Genomic DNA, 19,295 nt, shown 5'->3' on the forward strand with positions numbered 1-19,295 from the left:
AATGACAAGTGCAAGTGCTGATTCAAGCTCCCAATCCCTCATAAGCAATGGAAAAAGAAGCAGTAGCAAGGGCAAGAAATGTTGCTTAATTGGATCAGCGGCTATTCGGCGTGTGATCGGTGTTTTTCGATGCCGATCCTCGGCTGAGGCAGCCGAAAAGAAGCCTATATCGACTTTCCGGCGTCTTGGGTCCTCTTGATCTTCTGTGAAAATCTATAAGGCCTGAGCAAATTCTGATATATTTCTGTAGATTTTTCTTCATATATGAAGAAAGGTAGATTGTCAAAATACCCACACACGGGAGATATGTGTAACAAAAGCTTCAACATTGGTTTTGAAACTGTGAAATGCCAATGAATTAATCGAGTTGAGGTACTGGAAAATAGTCATGTTAATGTTAGTGCCATGCAAGTATGCAACAATGTTATACGAGCAATGATATTTCCACCCCCTTTTGCAGCATTTTAAACCCCTTTTGTTTGTCCTTTCCTAAATATGGTTTCACATTTCAACCCCTTTGGACTCCTCTTTTCCTGGAAATGAAGACGTGTGCAGGAAAATACAAACAAAAGAGGGTGGAAATGCTGCGAAAGGGGGTGGAAATATCATTTCAAGTGTGTAGGAAAAAATATAGGTAGTGGTATGGTGAGAAAAATAATCACTTCCATTTTTGGCTCTTCTCAACAAAAGCGATAATTGTGCAATGGTGTTAGATGTTTTTGGTTCGTTCCTTGTTATGATCTCCAATTTGTTTTGCCTGAGAAATGATAAATGTGTCCCCTTGTTTTACTAAGAATACCCCCTTAATAAGTGGGAAAGTGAGATACAATTTGTCATATTGCTCCATTTATTTCTTTATCCCCTTCTCATCTCCCTGATTATCATATGCCAGTGTCCATGTAAGAATATGTGAGATTTTACCCTTAGATTGGGTTGAAATAAACTGTTGGTTCATCTTAGTGGCAGATTAGGCAAGTGGGTCAAATGAGGTAACCTAAATTAGATTAAAATAGTAATTAGGTTATTATATTCTTAATCATCTCTTTCTATCTTTATCATAATCTTTCTTTCTATGTTCATCATGTAAGTGCTAAGTTCTCTTTGTAATTCATCCAAGAATTAGTCAAATTCCTAATTTTTATCAGTCGAACTACACCACTCTTGGTTCCCCATCATAACCTATCTGCAAACAAAAGTGGATAGCCAATTATCCAATCCTAATATCTAATAATTTTGAGGATAGGTTATGCTGGAAAAGTCACATTCCTGATAACAGGCGAGAATCCAGCCATCCCTGAACTTTCATATGCCAGTGTCAAATAGGGCCATGCTTGCTGGTAGTTTTGCTTGCCAATAATACACATGTTCCATGCTAAAGAGAGCTCACCCCTTGCTTCAATTTAACCCTTCTCGGCAGCAATCTGGTGGTTTTTTGTTGAAGTAAAAAAAGAGAGCAACCATCTGATTAGTGACTAAGATTATCTGACATATTCCAATCGGCTTTATTCATATCAGTTACATAAATTATCCATATCAGTTACATAATCTTCATACTCCCTCTCTACTCTTACAGAGATAAACACTCCTAGCTGCTGCTTCACCTCAATCTTGTGCTCCTTCAATTTCCCAAGGCATCATACAAGATGGATAAACCATATACTCTGCCTTAACAAGAATGAGAGTTACTGAGACTAATTCCAAAGCTAAAAGGATTCCATTTCAATCATGTCGTAAATCTGATGTGTGGATGTCTTGTATTCTGATTTCTAAACCCGACTTGGGTTCTCTTCCATGGGGGAGATGGGGGATGCAACCAAAAATCAGGAGAGAATTTCTGGTATAAAAGGAAGATGGGCATTGCCGAATTTTGTGGGGGTAAACAGGAAAACTCGACCGAGTGAGAGACCCATTACTAGAGAAAGGCAACATCACGAGATGGATGTAAACGGCATAATTTTCGCTGAAGCCATTTTCTACGTAATGTAGGATCTAGTAGGATAAATGCTTCCCTTGCGCCCGGATCCTCGAGCAACTCCACAACATCTAGATACATCTCGCTATCAATTGAGATGTCCTCCATCTCTTTCAAGCACTTTAAAGCATCAGACAAACAACTTTGCACTGGTAGACGGGCAGCTTCCTTAGCAGCCTCTCTTTCTAATCGATCTTTCTCCTTAGCAGCCTCCCTTTCCAATAAAGCTTTCTCCCTTGCAAACTCCCTTTCTAATAGCGCTTTCTCCCTCGCAAACTCCCTTTCCAAACGCGCACTCTCTCTTTCCAATAGAGCTTTCTCCCTTGCAAGCTCCCTTCTTAGTCGAGCCTTCTCCAGTACAGCCTCCCTTTCCAATTGAGCCTTCTGCCTAGCTTGCGTATGGTCAAAATAATTGTTGAAGCAATTGCCAGGTTCCGATGTCCTACACTCCCTCCTTATCCCAGTTCTAGAACTCGGTGACTGAGAGCGCTGTCTAATTGTAAGTGGTGCGTCCCCTTCAACCGCACCTCCTTTATCATCATCATCAAGTGGCATGACAGTTCCCTCCAAAGGAGTCTCAGGATCGCCATCGTCCATACCCGGTGATGAGGATTCCACATGATGTGCGTCATCCATAAAAGCCCAATCTGTTTTAGTATAATGCAATTCCCCTTGCGCAGATGCTCCACCAAATATAATATCCAACTCCGTGACATTTTCCAGTGGTTTCGAACGAAACTGGGCTGCTTTTGAATTAGTCTGCATTGGACACAACATTATATTTCTAAAGTAGAGCTTGGGTTTAACTATATTACTACAATTGTATAAGAAATAGAATGGAATGATCTAGAAGCTACCTTCACATAATCCTCCCACTGCTTATCACTTGCTGTAATAGTCTGCTGCACCGGGTCCCATCCTAGTCCAGTGGTGTTCGAAATGAGCTTCTTCCAAGCACTCCACTCTTTCTTCAATTGTGCATGATAATTCTTGAATTTCATTCGTTCATAGTTCTTTTTTGTCCTTTGGTTGAACGTGTCTCTGATGGTTTTCCATCCAATTTTATTAAATGAAGTTGTAGGCCTGTTACCGGATAGGGTTTGCTCTAGCATCAGTTCAATGAAAATTTTCCTATGCACTGGGTTCCAAGTAGCCTTTTCTTTGCATTCGTAACGGTGAGCACTTGAACTGGCCATCTGATGATCATGGAATCGCATTACAAAAACAGACTAGAAACCAATGCAAGCTAGACATGTCAATGCCATATAACTTTCGAAAAGAATAAATAGGATATGAAATTGTCAATAAAAAATAAATAGGAGATGAAAAGATTCAAACTAAAAGTAAATTCAGCTATTTAGCTACACCAGGAAGAATCTGACAGATAATTCTAACTTGAGCTAAATCCAACTTCAAAATAAAACTAAATTTAGTTATTTAACCACTGACTTGGCAACCATTTTATCGAAGGGTAACACTGAGCTGATCTGAGCTTTCCCAGTTCCAAATTCATTTGCTACACCAGGCCAAAGGGACGTAGATCTGTTCCAAAAAAGGGGTGTAGAACTACTGAACTATGCCTCATTTCTAGGTAAAAGCTCGAGCAAACCAGTAAAACCAAAACATATGAACTCAACAGAAAACATGGATCAGAAGCCAACACAGACAAATATGCTGGCTGAAGATGTTTCGGTGTTGGTGGTGTAGAAGTAGAACCACAAATTTTATATATAATGGCTATTTTTTGGATATATCAGTTGCTGTTTTTACAATTTTATGTTCTTTTGTTAAGGTCGGAAAAGAAAGGTTTTTGTATCTGTAATTTTGTAGATGTGGTTTACATGTTTTTAAGGGTTGCTGAAAGCCCACGCAAGACGCTTACCTGAAAAGAAGGTTTATGATTTTTGTTTTTGGGTATGAGATCAATTATAAATTATTTTATGACATATATTCATCAACATTATCACTGCTGTTACTTATTATTGTTTATTACTAATGTTATCATGGTCTGTTATGTGTATGGCACTCCAATTTGTACAAGTATTTTTACATTCCTACCTTGGCTTTAAAACCAAAGTCTTTGCCTTTGCCATTCTAAAAAAGACAAAAAACAAAAACAGAGTCATTTATTTCATTCTTTGGATTGTTTTCAGACATTGACTGCATAAAGATTGCTTTTGCTTTTGGTTCTTGTGATAGGCTATGAACCCATAGCCATATATATGACTCTTTTATCGTAGGGTTGCTCATAATTCTTCATCTTTTTGTGAGTACATCGCGAAATCATGTTCATGAATAAGATTTCAGATATGGCCATTTCATATTTTCATATTTGTCTGAGCTGGCTTCTGATCCATATTTTCTGTTTAGGTCGACTTGAATTTCCAGAAAAAAGGTTAAGTTGCCTTGACTCTAACCCCACAAATTTCAAACACTACAATTGATGCTTTGATACCAATTTAATATGCAACTTATTATAACAAAAACAGGGATCCAAGAGTCGATGGATAGTTGGTGGTTACAAATATCAAGATACTTCAAATCTGGAATCAATTAAGTAAAATTATAGCAGAAACAATTTCAGCAACTAGCCTTAAATTGATAACCAATCCAAAAGAATAAATTTATAGCAAAAATTTGATCAAATCTAGGTTGATTACAACTATATATCAAATCCAAAAAAACCAAAATTGTTGTAAAAAACCTTCACAATCTTAAAAGTTTTCTTCTCTAAGAAAATGCCATGAACAACAAATAGGCAGTAAAAGCCTAACTCATTTCTTAAGAAAAGAAGATAGAAAGCTCTAAAACCTAAAATAAAAACTCTTCAATTTTGACAAAAATACTATTGGTATTCTCTTTGCACTTTGCATAGCTAGCCTCAATGTTAGCTCTCTCTTATTCATAAAAATATATACCAAATCTTCTATCAGCTCATTTTCAAACACATGCCTCAGACTATTCTCTTTCCCTTTGTGAAATTTGAATCACCTTTGGAAGGCATCAAGTTGAACTTCTCACCAATCAAAAAAAGTATAGCCAACCTTTTTACCGTATGCATAGCATCCCTATAAAATTGCCAAGGCCTCCTAAGCAAAATGTGACATACATACATAGGTACTATATCACACCACACTATCTTTGTACATGTTTCCTAAAGAAAATACAATCAACCATGCTAGGTGTATTTCCATCTTCAAGTTGAACCTATTCACAGTTTCTTGAGAAACCACATTCTAGCAACTACCAGAATCACTTATTTGTTTGGTTCTATGTCCTACAATAGAACACATGGTAGAGAATAAGTTATGTTTCAGCCAATGTGCCTCCTTAAGAGTATATAGAAGTCTCCTCACCAAAATAAGGTCATAAGAGAGTTTTTAAAGAGTATTAACTTCCTCTCCTAGAACGCCTCCACTGCCTTGTAAAATTCTTCCTCAAACTCTCGTTCTCCCATGTCTACACCCATTTCTTCTTGCACAGGCAGTTGTTATTGAGCTTCAGGACATTTGAATGAAATGTATCCCGTCTTTCGACACAGAAAAACACTACCTATTGGCTTTACTTAGGACCTTTTTTGGATAAAGTCGCTTGTAGAGCCATGGAAGTATTAGTGTATGGTTTAGAGGCCTGAAAATTACCTTGATTTGCACCTTGTTGGTCCATATTTGAGACCAGAGAGAAATGTCTATTGTTATTGATTAATGGAGCTCTAAATGGCACCCTATTTTGGATTTCCTTGATAGCTTGAGCCTCAAAAATAGCTCCAAAACGTGTGGATGCGCAAATTGTCATGGATGGATGGCTTCAACTTGCTCGAGTAACCTTGCGATTAGCTGCTCTTGGGTGTCTCCCACCTGATTTCAAACAAGTAACTTGTACATTTCCTTTGTGTATTAAAAACTATCTTCGTATTGAGTAAGTTTATTGAGTCATTCGCATAATGCTTATTAATAATTTAAGGGTGGGAATTTCCAATTGGAAAAATTGAGCTCTTTGAATTTTTCTTGTTTGTCACCACGTCTTCGCATAACCTCTAAGTATCAAAGTAGCTTACGACACCCATTTATGCACTGGCACTTGCAATCAAGAACTTTCTCCAGCATGGGTACCCAATCAACATACTCTTTAACTTCTCATTCTCTATAAAATCCGAAATTTCGACCGTAATCCCTTGTTCCTATAAATAATTTTCTTGTGGAATTTGATTCATAAGTTGAAATTGTTTTCGACCGTAACCTCTTCTTCAACTCCTCGCAAGTTGGTCTCTACGTGTTCCGACGCACCCCAAAGTTTGATGCATCTTTTGAATGATAATGGAAGAGCATAGTTTCATAACTACCCACTTTGTTGTCAGTATCTGTGTTTTTCTATACATAGTCAATCAAAACTACTTTCACTCTCCTGAGTTATGATAGTCAATCAAAACTACTTTCACTCTCCCGAGTTATGACTGCGTCAATCGGGTACTCGCACCACACTGAGTCAACTAGGATTTGCGGGCTCGCCCGAGTCGACTCCCTTTTACCTTGACCGCGTTCTTGTCCGTATCTGTTTTTCCGTACATAGTCAAAACTACTTTCACTTTCCCGAGTTATAACTGCGTCAACCAGGCACTTGCACCACATCGAGTCAACTAGGATTTGCGAGCGTGTTTTGGCTCGCATCTGCATTTCAAAACACTAGTTAAGAAAATAAATTGTGCGAATTGCTCTCTCATCTCCTCTCTTGTTCATGTCTCTCCTTGCTGAATCAATGCCCCTTGTTGAATTAATATCCTAACCTCAATATTCTTGTTTTCTTGTACATCTTCACTAGAGTAAGAATTGGGTCCTTTTTTGGAGGCATCTTGGCTCTGATATCAAATTATGCAGAACAAAACTGCAATCGAAGCCCCGATATCAAATGATGTAGAACAAATCTACGATTGCTACTCTAATATCAACTTATGATGCAACTTATAATAAAAGTAAAAATCCATGAGTTGATGGGTGGAGCTTGCTTACATCTATGAACAAGATACTTCAAATTAATTAAGTTAAATTACTACAGAAAATTTAAGCAACTAACCTTCAATTAATAACCAGTGCAAAAGAATGAACATTGCAGCAGAAAATAGATCTAATCTAGGTTGATTACAACCACAGATTAAAACCACAAAATTCTTGCAAAAATCTTCGTAATATTGTAGTTTTCTTCTCCAAGAAAATTCCATGAAGAGGAAATAGGCAACGGAAACCTACCTCCTTTCTTATTCTAAAAGATGCAAAAACCATCTCTAAAACCCAAAGCAAATACACACATATATAATAGAGAGAGAGAGAGAGAGAGAGAGAGAGAGAGATGAAAAGAACCTAGAAAGATCCAAATTCCTTATAAATCCCTCTGAACAGTGACATGAAAGGTGTCGTGAATGTGAACAGTGATGTGAATCGTGTCATGGGAGTGGAGTGGGCATAGTGTCATGGGAGGGGAGTGGGCCATCTTTTATCCCTATTCACTTAGTGATTAAAGTGAAACTTAAAAAAATACCTATTACAATCTTATAACAAAAATAAAAAGTCAATTGGTACTAAGTATGGGGCCCATTTGCATCAAAACTAGTCTCACGGATAATAGCCTTTCCCTTATGTGGCTCATGTCCATAGTGCTATTCTGGGCCACGAATAATCCCATTTTCGCTCTCCTTCATAGCTTTTAACAACCTTTGGATGTTTCATTCTGCACACACTAAATTCACTTCATCTTCAACCTCAACATGACGTTGTACTTGTATATCACACTCTCCCAAATCACATCTAACTTGAAACAGTCACATCCAAAAGAAGTCTAAATCTTCAAAACTTATAGAAATAAAGCATGAAAACAAATAAAGCAGCGAACACCAATGGTGTTTTTGTAACTGCATAGTCAATTCTGAAAGGAGGAAGATTGTGTACTATATAAGATATCTTCGCTATTGAATTAAATATCCTATAAGTTTAAATTTATCTACCTATGTAGACATCTTTACTATATAAGATACACTTCAATTCGAGTTAGGTCATTTATTATCATTGGTTTCTGTTATGTTCTGAGGATTTTTATGTGAAGATGTTGGAGTCTGGGTATTTGGTGCTACTAAAGTCTTCTTTCTGTCGATTTAGATGTTGTTTGCAATTACATAGCTCAATTCATATAAATTGGGATTAAGGTAATACTTTCTTCATTTTGTTTGGTCGCTGTCAGATTGTATTTAGATTGTTCAGAGTATTATCTGTACTTATCTGTTCCTGTCAAAATTTCTATTTATTGGAGTCTGAATTAAGTTTATTTGATTTTATTATTCTCAATTATGAAGAGCTAGTGTAAAATCATGCCATGGATTGTCAAGTTGTTATTCATTGATTCATCAAAGGGCTGTAGTAGATTTTGTATTTTTCAAAATTTGTCATTTTCTTCTGGAAGTAAAATTTACCACTAACCTAATTTGATATTTTATGGTCATGCCCAGTTCATTCCACTTGTCATCCATATCTAAGGTTTTCATGTTTGGCTGCTTTGTAATTCCTTCTGCTCCTAATTCATAACTATCTGAAATAGGTTCAACTCATGAAGTGTGTGTTAGTTGATCATACATTCATCTGAAATGTAATCATTTTTCCGTAGGTATTTGCATTTCTAAAACAAAAGCATGGTATTATGTGTCGAGATTTTATATGATCTGTGGCCGAATAAACAAGTGTTTTTCAAAAAGTACTGCACGGACCGCCTGATAGGATGATCCAAAACCGTTCATAGGTTGTGCCCCAAAAATCATCTCCATAGGATGATCCTAACCCACTGCTCTATATAGGGACTACAAATTATGGAAACATGTACAGATCAGAGGGTTAGATTCATCCTATGGAGATGATATTTGGGACACAACCAAGTTACGATGTGGCCCTACAAAGGAATGTTTTGGATCATCCTATGAAGTGGACCGTACAGTACTTTTTGAAAAACACTGGTTTATATGGCCGCACATCATATAAAATCTGTGTTGATTACCATTGTCTATAAACCATGCTTTTTGTTTACTTGCTTGATTTTATATCAGATCATTTTCATACCATTCATTTATCAGAAATGAACTAATGGATTTAGGTGTTTGAATTTGTGTGCAAGGAAGTTTGGTACGAGTTAGACATATCAATAAATTGTGATATAATTTTTGTGATGAAAAAGAATAGCTGATTGAAATCATGGTTTTAAATTTCCCCAAAATTTCCCCGAAATGACCGAAATGTTTCCATTGCCATCCCCATTGAAACAAAATCTACATGATTTCCTTTGACATCATTATTTCCCCAAGATTCAACCGAAATTCCCGAAATTCTCAAAATTTGACTCAAATGGTTAGAACGGCAAAAATAAAATAAAATGGAAAGATGTTATTATTTGAATTTCATTTCATTTCATTAATGTAGAGAATGATATTTGGTAGGCAACATCATTGAATTGCACAACAAAGTAACTGTATCTTATGCATGAAATGTCAGATCTACATGGGAAAAATAATACCTCGTGACTCTAAGTGGTATTGACATAGAGTTGGCGTCCTTGTAGGGGAGACTAAGCATTGTACTTTCTTATACTTTATTACAATGTACTTCTTTATGGGGGCTTTCCACTGTCCCTACCCCAAGTAGTCACCAACCAAATAGAGGAAAGTGGTCAATTATGGGGGCTTTCCTAGGGATTTCCCCAAAAGGATAGCAACCAAACTGTGCCAAATCTAAAGTAAGAAAGTAAAATTAGTGAAGACCAACTCGTGCCCTTATCTATATTCTTATTTATTTTTCTTATCAATAATTTTTAATGGTTAACGCAAATAGAAAAATAAAAATCATTGAGAGCATCTCATCCAAATTTGTCCTTATCTTTATTTATTCTGCTTATTAATATTTTCCTTATTTATCACTGACAAAAATTGAAGACCGAGATGGTGTTTTGGATGCTAAAGTGGGGACTTGTAACCAATTTCAAGCCAACTATTATTGAATCGAAATGTATATAAAGCTTCAGCATACGGATAGACCATAGAAACAGATATGCTACCATATAATACTTAATCTATAACACAAATGCCTGCCTAAATTCATCCTTCGAATAAATAAAATCATGCTTCTACAAATCTCATGACTTCATCTAAACGCCACAAACTTTCACTATCTAAAACAAGTTGTCCTTTCAGTTAATATAAAAGGCGCCTCCGGTGATATGCATATCAGAAAGTAATCAACACGCATAAATTTTCAAATAAACAAAAATGATGAGCTCAGTAAGTGCAATAACATAACGATACTGTTCCAGAAAGAGGGATCCTAATTACAAAATTTGAAATAGCAAGAAAATATATGAAAATTACCACCACAGCTTTGCAGAAAAGCTAATGCTATACCAATAAGAGCTCAATCAATGAAATAAGATCCTTGTTTCTAGATGGAAAACTAAACCTAATTCAACTCTCAAACACCTAAAATGAGAAATTTGCATCCATAACTCAACAAACACTCAAATGCAAAGGAATACACAAAGTCCCGAAAAATCCTACAGCATTACGACGATCTGGAAAAAGCAGATGACTCTGTTAAATGCTTAATTGGCCGTAACACAAATAAACAAAATAAAAGATAGAAAAAGAGAAGGTTAGGGTTGATTCGAGGCAAAAGGACCTCCCAACGGTTCAATTGGAGAGCAACCATGACTATCCTTTTCTCTTTTTTTATTTGTGTCACAGCCAATTAGGCACTTAATTCAGATAAAATACACAAGTATGAATCCAGTTTCCACTTATTCAACTGAAAAAATTAGGAATTTCACTAATTCTTGGATGATTTACAATTAGCTTAATGAGTGTTTATAAAAAAACACTCAAATGATAAACATAGAAACAAATCAAGGTAACAATGGAAAAAGATAAGTATGTAACATTCTATTCTAACCTAATCTACCACAAGAAAATCCAACAGTGAGATCACTCACACTCTAACAACAACATTGGAAGAATTAGAAAAAGCCTGAGAAACAAGCAATTTGATGGTGGGGAAATAGAACTTCATTAGAAAACCCTAAAAACCCTAATCCCGTTTTGAAATTTCGAAACAAAAATTTCCATAAGGAGGTGGTAAAGAAAGCATAAGCCCTAAACCACTCATCTGAGAAATCGGAAACGAGAAGGAAAGGTTTGAGTCAACTCACGTTTTAACTCTGCAAAAAGCGATCTCACAAAGATGGACTGTGATCTCCCCTTGCAGGCTCTATCTCTGCTTTGCCTTTCCGTTTGGATTGGGTTTCTCCGTGCAGGAGTACTTTATTTTTGGAGGAATGTTTTGGTGGCCCGCGACCTCATTGTAAGACTCTCAGACTCTTCACTATTATGCCAAAGTGGACCCCATCTTAGATTCATCCTAATCGTTCATCCTAAATAGTTCTACTAAGGGAAATGTTATCAGCACTACTGTATTTTGATGAGGGCACTCCTCACTTTATTAAAAGTACGGTATGGCTCGTACCATAGGATGATCCAAACCGTCCATTAGATGGGCCACAGCCTAAATAGGTTGTACCACAAAAATCATTTTCATAGGTTGATCCTAACCCTCCGATCTATATAGGGCTAGGATCAACCCAATCCGAGTTTTTAAGCTTACAAAAACAAATTTCATAAAAAAATGTCGGGTTTCACTCGTCAGGTTGCTCAAACCCTCAACTCGAGCCCAAACCTGAACTCAACCCGGGTTGGGAAAACTCAACCCGAATCTGAACCCAACCTGACTTTTTTTCCGGGTTGGACCCCTAGTATAAACAATATAGACACTTTCCATAATCAGGAATTGGAATCGGCATTCAATTTCTATTCTCCTTAAAATCAGGGTGAAAAGAAATTAAAAAAAATTAATTCAAAAAATCAACAAAAAATTAATTTCAATTGGGACAGGGGATCAGAATACGACCTCTTTGGGTGGAAATAGATTCTATTATTTTACACTTCTAATTCCGCCAGTGTGATAATTCTACCCACTTGATTTTAAAAATTATTCTGCCAATGTGTTAGTTCTACCCTTTTAATTTCGCCAATTCGCCAATTCTAGCATTTGCAATGGCTTTGATTGTCCAGACATTGCCCTTGCTGTAAGCAAGCTAAATCAACATACATAGGCAACGATAAGAACACTGACAATCTTTAATCACTTTTAAGATAAGCTGCATTTTAAAGGGTATCTCGTTGCTCTAGAAGGATATAGTGATGCAATTGGATTTCTGATTCAAGGTTTCAACGAGTAGATATGTCTTCCCCTTAGGTGGTGGTGCAATTTCCTTGAAATATGATAAGTAAACGTGTGTACTAGTTTTATTATAGAAACAAAATAGATAACCTTAGTCATAATAGGAGCTGAGGCAGAATGACTCAGGAATTTTATAACATATGTGCCTTTATGGCTAAGGCCGGTTTCCTAAAACTCTCAGCATTGTGATAGTCAAACTTTTTTAACCAAAGCCAAAAGTAAAACCTACAATGATAAAATGAGGCATATATAGGCCTAGGTTATAATTTGGTAAAATAGTATTTGAGTGAGAGAGCCAACCCCAACTAGTTTGGGACAAAGGCTTAGTTGAGTTGAGTATTTAAATGTGACAGAATGATAGCACTCAACTTTTGTAAGGTCGAGGGGAATTTGACAGATCCTCTGACAAAATTACAAGGCATCACAAGGAATAGTGTTGAAGCCCGTATCATAAATCATTAGTGATGCACACCTAACCTATGTGAAAGGAGATCCTTGGAATTAGGTTCAACAGATAATAATGAGCCACTAGATGGTTTGCTAACACTATCGAGAACCCCTACTCATAGATTCAAAAATGGAAGACAATATTCTCTGCAAATGGGAATGGTGGGTTTTAAACTCTTAATCCGTTCATAACCTGAAAAGGGTGGTATGAGAATTTGACCCAAGTGAATGTGGAGGTGTGGTTGCTTTCTATGAGAATTTAAGGGCCATTATTTAGAATCTACATAAAACTAAGATGAGGCATGACCAACATGTTCTAAAAATAAGAAAGAATCCCTAACTCCGTTTGGTTGCCGGAATTTTTTTGGTTTTTGGAATTTCTGTGGAACAAAAAACTCCCTGGGAGATTGGTGGAACACAAAAACTCCCTGGAAGTATCGCGGTAAAATAAAAATCCCATGTTTGGTTGACCGGACTATGGTGGGAAAAAATAAATGCTTTGTTTGGTTGCTTGAATTGTTGGGAAGAAAAAAAATTCTTCTACAAGCTTATTTTTGGTTCCTGGGAGTATTTTTTTTCTAGGGTAGGGTTTCGTGCGGGGTTATTTTGGTTCCTGGGATTATTTTGGGCCTAGCAACCAAACGTGGGTTTCTTGCGGAAATTCCACAAAAGTCCCAAGAACCAAAAAAATTCCGGCAACAAAACAGAGCAATCGAAGGTAGAGCGTGGGTGATAGGCTAGCTGGTTACTTACACCTACAGGAAAGGTTGATGGAATCTGACTCCATTCCTAATCAATAACGTGATTTGACAACCCTAACTTCCTAAGTAACAATTTAAGTCCAAAAGACAATAGTATGATTGCATTCTATCATTCTAATGTGCTCCAAATACTTTCGGTTTTCACATTTGAGTCTATTTTGAATTGGGCGCTGATATCCCCCCCAAGGCTATTCCCCGCCGCCCCCCCAGGCTATTCCCCGCCCCGCCCCGCCCCTCTCTCTCTCTCTCTCTCTCTCTCTCTCTCTCTCTCTCTCTCTCCACACACACACACAACAGGAACAGTTGGTGGGCCCAACAAAAACCGTTGGTGGAATGGTGGGCCCATCTTTGAACATCGTAAGCCCCGCCCATACCACACCATATGATAACCGTCCATTTGATGGGCCATATATGTAAATAGGTTGTGTCCTAAAATATTATTTCCATAGGCTGATCCTAGCCCTCCGATCCAAATAGAAACTACATCTTATGCAACCTCTATAGATTGTAGGGTTGTGATCATCCTACGGAAATGATTTTTGGGGCACAACCTATTTACATTGTGGCCCATCAAATGGACCACTCGGATCATCCTATGGTCTGGACGGTACATTTCATTTTCAAAAATATGGGTGGGGCCTAAATTGGTGCGAACCACACCATAGGATGATCCAAACCATGGACGGCTTGGATCATCCTATGTTGTGGACGGGCCTTAATGTTACTGTACGACCACAGGATGATCCAAACCATTCATTTGATGGGCCAACCCTTTTGGGGGCACAACGCATATACATTATGGCCCATCAAATGGACGGCTCGGATCATCCTATGGTCTGGACGGTACAGTTCATTTTCAAAAATATGGGTGGGGCCTAAATTGGGCCTTAATGTTACTGTACGAACCACACCATAGGATGATCCAAACCATGGACGGCTTGGATCATCCTATGTTGTGGACGGTACGCTTCAATTTGAAAAAATATCCGTGGGGCCTACGATTGGGCCTTAATGTTACTATACGACCAACTCCATAGGATTATCCAAACCATGGATGGCTTGGATCGTCCTATGTTGTGGACGGGCCTTAATGTTACTTTACGACCAACTCCATAGAATGATCCAAACCATTCATTTGATGGGCCACAATGTAAATAGGTTGTGCCCCAAAAATCATTTCCATAGGATCACAACCCTACAATCCATAGAGGTTGCATAAGATGTAGTTTCTATTTAGATCGGATGGCTAGGATCAGCCTATGGAAATATTATTTTGGGACGCAACCTATTTACGTTTATGGCCCATCAAATAGACAGTTTGGATTATCCTATGGTGTGGTATGGGCGGGGCCTACGTTGTTCAAAGATGGGCCCACCATTCCACCAACGGTTTCTGTTGGGCCCGCCAATTGTTCCTGTTGTGTGTGTGTGGAGAGAGAGAGAGAGAGAGAGAGAGAGAGAGAGAGAGAGAGAGAGAGAGAGAGAGAGAGAGTGACATATAGTTAAATCCTAACATTTAACGTTAGCCAGCCGTCGGGGGGGGGGGGGGGCGGTGGGGCAGTTGCCTACAAGGGGTGAGGGGAAATATCAGCGCCCTTTGAATTTTGTGATGGATTGCTGGAATTTTTGGTTAAAAATTTGGAGGGAAGATTCAAAATAAGAATCTCACTCTTGCTTTTAAACTTGTTGCATTTCAGTGTCGCATTGAAACTTGAACCCAAGACCCAAATGTGTTGTGAGAGTGTTTGAAATCCATTAGAAAAAGTTTAGTCTCACATTAAAAAGTGAAAGTAACTTTTGCCTCCTTACAAAAGGTGGTGTGAAGAGAAAAGCTTGGGCCCCTCAAAGGGCGCGTATGCGTATCTTATTTTAATTACCATTCATATGACTATTTTCAAAACAAATGTTTCTTCTTCTCCAAGGGGTGTGTTCTTCTCTATGAAGAGGGAAGAATGCCTATGCCCAGAATATACAAACATACACGAAAAAAATTTCTTCTCAACAGAGTTTCAAAGTGATTCGAAGAGGACCAGTAAGTGAGTGTACATCTACTAAAGCTTGCTACTGGCTGTTTTATCTTAGAGGTCGGTCCGCAGATTCCAGTTGCACCGTAGGGGACAAATACAATTCTCAAGGAGAGTGGTGAAGTGGCACAGCTTAGCCTCCTTCCTTTTGCAATTGCATCTTCTTCAACAGTCAGCAAACAGGGTTTTCGATATGCTTTAGACGTCACAATTCTTTAATACTTAGCTCTAAATCTTAGAGAAATACCAAACTTCGATACTTCCATAGCTCTTTGGAGGCAAAATCTGAGAAGCGCAACTTTGGACCCTTGCATTTTTTTATCTCAATTCACATGTCCCAAGAGTTTTTCTTTCACAATCGATACCTGATAGTGAATCCTAACCAATCGATCAAGTTGCAATCAGAGTGAATGCGCAGGACAGTTCCAAATTTTATTGGTTCTTGTTATATTTTCTTTACATGATGTATAATAGGACACGCATGTTGTGTGCTTTAGATTTCATATTCTGTCACGTTTAATTCTGGATCCATTTTTGTACTCACGATCAGGTCTCAAAATCCAAAACTAACAGGGCCTTTGTTTAGATTTTGAGAATTGATTATAAGTCCAAAACTGATTATTGGACTCAAAATTAAATGCAATTTTGAGCTCACAATCAATTCTCAAAATCCGAAACAAAGAGGGTCTTAGCATTGTTAAAAATTTCTTAACATATAAGCCTGAATGGGCTAGAATTTGATTGAAAAGTTGGGAGAATTTTTTTTTTTTTTTTTCCAGAATTTCCTGTTTTTCTTTGTTTGATTACACATTAACAAAAAACAACTTGAACCACGACAGTTCAAGTTTTATTTAGAGGGATATCCACATTAATAAGCCACAGCCATACCATTTCCCTCGAAATTGTCGAAACAAAAATCATTTTCACTCTAAATAGTGGAAACAAAAAACAAAATTTTGCAAGAAATATTTTTCTTGCAACCCAAACAAGGCCTAAGAGAAAGTCATGCCATGTTTAGCAACCATGAATTTTTTTTCATGGAATATTGCCTTACCAAGTATTGAGAGAGGGGTAGGGAGAGTGCGAGAGGGAGAGACTTGAGTGGTTACGAGTGAGGAGAAAGGATAAACCACCAAGGCATGGAACTATGAACTGGCACGTGAGTACATGGAAAGGCAAGCTTTAGAGAAACCACTAAAGCAGCTCCTTTATAATCTGAACTATGAGCCCAAGAAATAGGCTGTGCTCATCAAGGTCAACTACGGCCAAGATAAAGTTCCCAATAAAGGAGAGGACTTCCCTTCATAGATTATAACAGGATTAATCTGCCAAAAGGCCATGGGCCAATAGAGGAGAGGACTTCTACTTGACCAACCACCATTTATAAAGGCCATCCTATAGTTTTATGTGCAATTTAATGGCGTTTTCTGTACACCCACCAAGCCTAGTTTCAAATGCAACCCTAGTTTCATACCCGGTAACAACGTATCGGTTCGATAATCAAAACTCTGCCATAAGAAATTTTCAGTCTCTTTCCCAAAAAAAAAAACAAAGAAAGTTGGTCACCGACTCCTTCCTCTAAGATCAAGATTTCTGGACAACTGGATTGATAGCCTTCGTTTTGTTCGTTGGCCAAACAACACCATCTGTCCTGTTGAAAACGACAAGACTTCCATGCTCACCAACCTTCAAAACACTAGGGGGCTGTTTGGATACACGGATTTTAGAATCTTTGATTTCCTCAAAATTGTAGTTGGGAAGAGAGAGAGAGAGAGAGAGAGATCATTTCACTTCTCTTTAGAATCTTGGATTTTAAGTAAGAAATCCAGGTTTTAGAAATCTCTCCCCCATCCTGAGATTTCTAAAACCTGGAAACATGGGAAGATCCCCTACTGTCTTGTTGACGTAAAGAAAAGCGACAAATCAGAAAACAACAGCAGGTCTCTGTCTCTCGTCTCCCAACTACAATTTTGAGGAACTCCAAGATTCTAAAATCAGCGTATACAAACAGCCCCTAGAGGTATCTGTAACCCACATCACTGTTGGAATAGAGACTTTCCAGGTTTGGAGACTAAGGACGAGCAAATGCCCATTAAATTCTGACTTTCTTCCTCCAAATTTGAAGAGGTTTTTGGGGATGAGGCAGGGTTGTCACCTCAGCCAACAGCCCCCCGACATCCCTGAAAAATGCCTGGTATTTCTACTTTCAAATGCCAACCAAAACAAGGCATTTTGATGACATGACACCCAAAATCCCAGGATTTGCCAGGATATTGGGCAACCAAACAGTGCCTGAGGTATGTAAGGGGTGCACCCAATTCACTCTTCTGCTTCTTCCATTTCTTTTGGATTAGACAGGTGCAAGGCTAATCGTCTCATCATCGCTTAACAGCCATCCGATGGCCAAGCCATGAGAAGGAGTAAAGGACCTGCTCACATTTTCCCCTCCCCGGATTCTCTCCTAAACTGATCTTAGACAATATTTTGGGACCATATACACTACGTAATATATCATCAAGTACAAATACTGTGTACTTGATTGTAATTTATTTCCTACAACGCTCGCTACCGACTATAGAAAATACCTAAGCAGTATATCGAGCAAGTCGTCAATTTGGCAACCATCAATTGTTTTCCCATATAATATCAGTTTATCCAATGGCGAGGGAGGGAGGGAGAGGTAGAGAATTGAGAGGGAGTTAGGGACTATTGAGTGAAAAAATGCTAAAAAACAATGGAAAAAAACTCTACTCAAAATATAAATTATTTTCCCCCAATTTTTTACCCACTTCTCACCCTCTCTTCACTCATGCCCTCTCAAGACCCTCACACCCTCCTCACCCGTCTCTTACCACTTAGTAAACTAATATTCCAGGGGGGAAAAATTATCAGGGTTGCCAAACATGGCCTAAGAATCTTCAGCTCCTCTTCAGAAGATTTTGGTCCAGAAGGTTATTTCATGAGATTGCAAAGATATACCAACGCATAACAAATGAACAGTTGCTTGCCGCTGACTTACGTGCCATAACCTGATTAAAGAACCATGGGTGGCAATGATGAGAATGGCAAGAAACCAGAGAAGCTATTTCACACCATACTTTGTCTTTAAATCACTAGCCAAAGGAAAAAACAAATGAATGCCTAAGATTCACCAGCACTTCCCCCCTTTGTCTAAACTATATATATATATACACACACGCCCCTTTCAGTTACAACTTCTTTACGAGGACAACGATACTATATTCCATTATTTCTTCCATCTACTGAAGAGTGCAACATTACTTCCCAATGTACATGTAGTTTGAATATTGGTATGACACAACCCCTAATCAGTTTCTTTCAATAGGCTCTGATATAGTCTCATAATTCTTTGAAGTGCCAAAGTACCACCATTTCGATCTCCATAGTGATCTTCATCTACATTTCCAAATGTTTCTTTTTTCGGGGATTGATTTGTGTTTTTCTACATTTTTTATTCATACTACTGCTCCATATTTCGTTCTAGCCTCCTTCATCCTCCGCCAATTTGATTTTTGATGACTTGTTGATTCTGGGGACATTCGAATGCTCTACGCCCAGCCGATGACAATGCAAACATTCTGAGATGCACTGAACTGTTCATAGGCATAATAGTCCCTTGTCCAACATTTCCTCCCACAGGTTGGGGTTCAACTTATGTTCAAAGGGCGGGACTAGTTTTACACAACCAGCTTTAAGTTCACCAAAATTACATTCCTTGATCAACTGCCACTAGGAAAGAACATCCTCACTACCACCC

At 38.1% G+C, this 19,295-nt stretch overlaps 1 protein-coding gene across 1 annotated transcript; it reads right to left on the bottom strand.

Annotated features, from left to right (window-relative positions):
- Positions 1-1,478: 1,478 nt before the first annotated feature.
- Positions 1,479-11,334, bottom strand: LOC143887840 (uncharacterized). Its single transcript, XM_077392054.1, has 3 exons — positions 11,198-11,334; positions 2,830-3,168; positions 1,479-2,731 (listed from the first exon to the last, which is right to left on the bottom strand). The coding sequence occupies exons 2-3, from the start codon at positions 3,166-3,168 to the stop codon at positions 1,913-1,915; spliced, it is 1,158 nt and encodes a 385-aa protein (XP_077248169.1). The 5' UTR covers positions 11,198-11,334; the 3' UTR covers positions 1,479-1,912.
- Positions 11,335-19,295: the final 7,961 nt, after the last annotated feature.

This window comes from Tasmannia lanceolata, unplaced genomic scaffold (genome assembly GCF_043159265.1).
Source record: "Tasmannia lanceolata isolate RefF3 unplaced genomic scaffold, GAP_Taslan_0.1 ptg000012l, whole genome shotgun sequence".
Taxonomy (NCBI): domain Eukaryota; kingdom Viridiplantae; phylum Streptophyta; class Magnoliopsida; order Canellales; family Winteraceae; genus Tasmannia; species Tasmannia lanceolata.